The sequence below is a fragment of the Mandrillus leucophaeus genome, unplaced genomic scaffold (assembly GCF_000951045.1).
Source record: "Mandrillus leucophaeus isolate KB7577 unplaced genomic scaffold, Mleu.le_1.0 Scaffold201, whole genome shotgun sequence".
Classification (NCBI taxonomy): domain Eukaryota; kingdom Metazoa; phylum Chordata; class Mammalia; order Primates; family Cercopithecidae; genus Mandrillus; species Mandrillus leucophaeus.
This window is the reverse complement of record NW_012102044.1, coordinates 1,847,390-1,850,049: the sequence shown is the minus strand read 5'-3', so window position 1 is coordinate 1,850,049 and position 2,660 is coordinate 1,847,390. Positions and strand designations below refer to the sequence as shown.

The 2,660-nt window shown below is 45.9% G+C and overlaps 1 protein-coding gene across 1 annotated transcript in view; it reads right to left on the bottom strand.

Moving 5' to 3' along the window:
• The window catches only part of TUBGCP3 (tubulin, gamma complex associated protein 3), a 101,789-nt gene that overhangs the window by 76,942 nt on the left and 22,187 nt on the right, over positions 1-2,660 (bottom strand). Inside the window, exon 4 of the mRNA XM_011979451.1 lies at positions 25-291. Coding sequence (XP_011834841.1) covers positions 25-291 — 267 coding nt within the window. The remainder of the gene's footprint in view (positions 1-24; positions 292-2,660) is intronic.

Below are 2,660 nucleotides of genomic sequence, written 5' to 3'. Positions count from 1 at the left end.
GGGTGGAACACCACCAGCCAGGACCCACTAGGGAGCACCACCAGCCAGGACCCACTAGGGAGCACCACCAGCCAGGACCCACTAGGGAACACCACCAGCCAGGACCCACTAGGGAGCACCACCAGCCAGGACCCACTAGGGTGGAACACCACCAGCCAGGACCCACTAGGGTGGAACACCACCAGCCAGGACCCACTAGGGAGCACCACCAGCCAGGACCCACTAGGGTGGAACACCACCAGCCAGGACCCACTTGGGTGGAACACCACCAGCCGGAAGCCACTAACGACCCTGAGACCAGAGGGGTCAGGGCTGGAGACAGTAGCCACAGGCTCCAGGAGGGCCCAACACAGCGCAGGGCCTGCCCTCAGGAGCTGTGGGCACAGCTACACCACTGACAAACAGCTGCCCAGCAGCAGGGGAGATGACAGTTTGGTGTCATCCCTCTCCCAACTCTGGATTCACCCTGGGGCTTAAGCCAGTTCCAGCTGAAGCCAACCGGGAGACACACAGCGAGAGGCCGCGAGTATAATCCGCCAGGTCTACAGAGCTCAGAGGGGGCAGAAGTGGGTAGAGGAGAAATCTGGTGGGTGAGACCAGATCATTTCCACCACTCTGGCAGTACAGATGCTTTTAGCCATCCGAAACCACTTCAGACCCGCCACCTCAGACTCTGAAACTACAGGACCGCAAGTTCAGGTATAAAACTTTTAAAACTGTGCACAAACTGAATTGTACGTGAAGAAAGTCTTATCAGGACATGGTAAGAGCTAGAGGAACACCAAATAAACATCTTTGCAAAACAGCTGCTTAGTGCCCAGCACAAGAGCTGATCTCAGCTTTCCCGGTACTGCCATACCAGAACACCCCTCATCAACAGGACACCACCTACCATGCAGCCACAGCACCTGCACGCCGTTTGTTCCCTGCCCTCAACACCCCAGCCCTGCCTGGGCAGTCCAGCTGCACAATGTTCTTGTTCTACTCCCCTCATAAGCCATCCTCCCCGCTCGGCCTTTCCTGCTCAGCCACGCTTCAGACCCAACTCAAGAACACCACGGCACTCTACTCCCATCTCCATGTCAACCTGGACCCTCCTTCCATTCCCGACTCCTTCCCTCTAGGTCTAACAGCAACAAGAGCAAACAGTCGACTGCACCTTTGACCTTTCATCCCCGTGGTCTGCACAGCACATCCACACATGGGGCCCTAACTAAGACGAGATAAAAAATAGGATCAACAACCTTCACCCTTCTGCGGAGCCATTCTTGGTAAAATGATGGAATGGCTACTAACCTGAATCTGCTATTCTACTTTGTTTAATCGTTGGTCTTATACTATTACTTCTTAGTATTTTTCATCATGTTTCAGTCATGCAATGAAAAAGCCAAGCAAGTCAGTTTTGGGGGCGAGCCCTAGGAAGCAGGCCACTACTTAACATTGATATTTAGGAATAAACATTCATAGCTCCAAACAAAATTTTGGAAAACAACCATTCTAAGTCACAAGGTGTCTAAATATGTTTTCATCCAATGGCTGATATTAACCAATACAACAGCTTTTACTAGATGAAGTCTCCCTTTGGGGACCTTGGTAAGGCTAAGAATCTGGAGAAATATGGTATCCAGTAAGCAAATCTTTTTAACATTCAGTGTGTAGAAAATGGTCTTAAAAATGGAGAAAGATTTAAGAAAAGCAAATGATACAGCAGTTTGAAATAATCTGCCTGGAAATGAATGGACAAAAAAGGTTCCTATTTCTTACTCTGTAAACATTACAAAGATATCACAAATACTATGGTAAAAAGCATGCTTAAAACAGTGAATCCAAGTCAAACAATTAAGGAATCAAAATGGGCAGCAAATGAACTAAGCGTGTTTCAAGAGCACAATATAACAACAGAGGAAGTTTAATTACCAGCAGCATTAGGCCTAACTCAATCATTTTCACTGTGTAACACTAATAGTATTTGCTGCGCAAAGCACTAAACCTCTCTAGATTCACCTTCTTCTCCATAAAAGGAAAGAAAGCTGGATGAACTAAGTTCCTTTATAGTCAGAATTCACAAAAATCTCACCCTACGATTCAATTAATGTATTGGCATACAGGCTGCCAAAATCTTTTATGAAAATACAAGGCTGGGCTTGGTGGCCTGCACCTGTAGTCCCAGCTACTTGGGAGGCTCAGGCAGGAGGATCACTTGAGCCCAGGAGTTTGAGACCAGCCTGGGGAACACAGCAAAACCGCATCTCAAAAGAAAAAAAAAAAGGTTAGATCTTTCATTTTCAAGTATCAATATCCAACCACATTCAAAATCAATTTTTTCATTATTTACTATGGCAGTACAAATTATGATCCAATGAATAAGTTTATCAAAGTTTAGCTATTATATGAAGATAAGTCAAGACTTCTACCAATGTACTTCCTCCCAGCAATGTATTTAAGCGACTACAATACAAACTCACAAATTCTGTTGACTTTCCCACTATAGCTTCATTCATCTTTATAAGCAATTTAGCACTAAATCCAGCTAAAACTTCTAATACTGAAGCTCACACAAAAAAGCAAATACAATCTACAATTAAAAGCAATTACCAATTATAGAAAAGTTTAGGCCGGGCGCGGTGGCTCAAGCCTGTAATCCCAGCACTTTGGGAGGC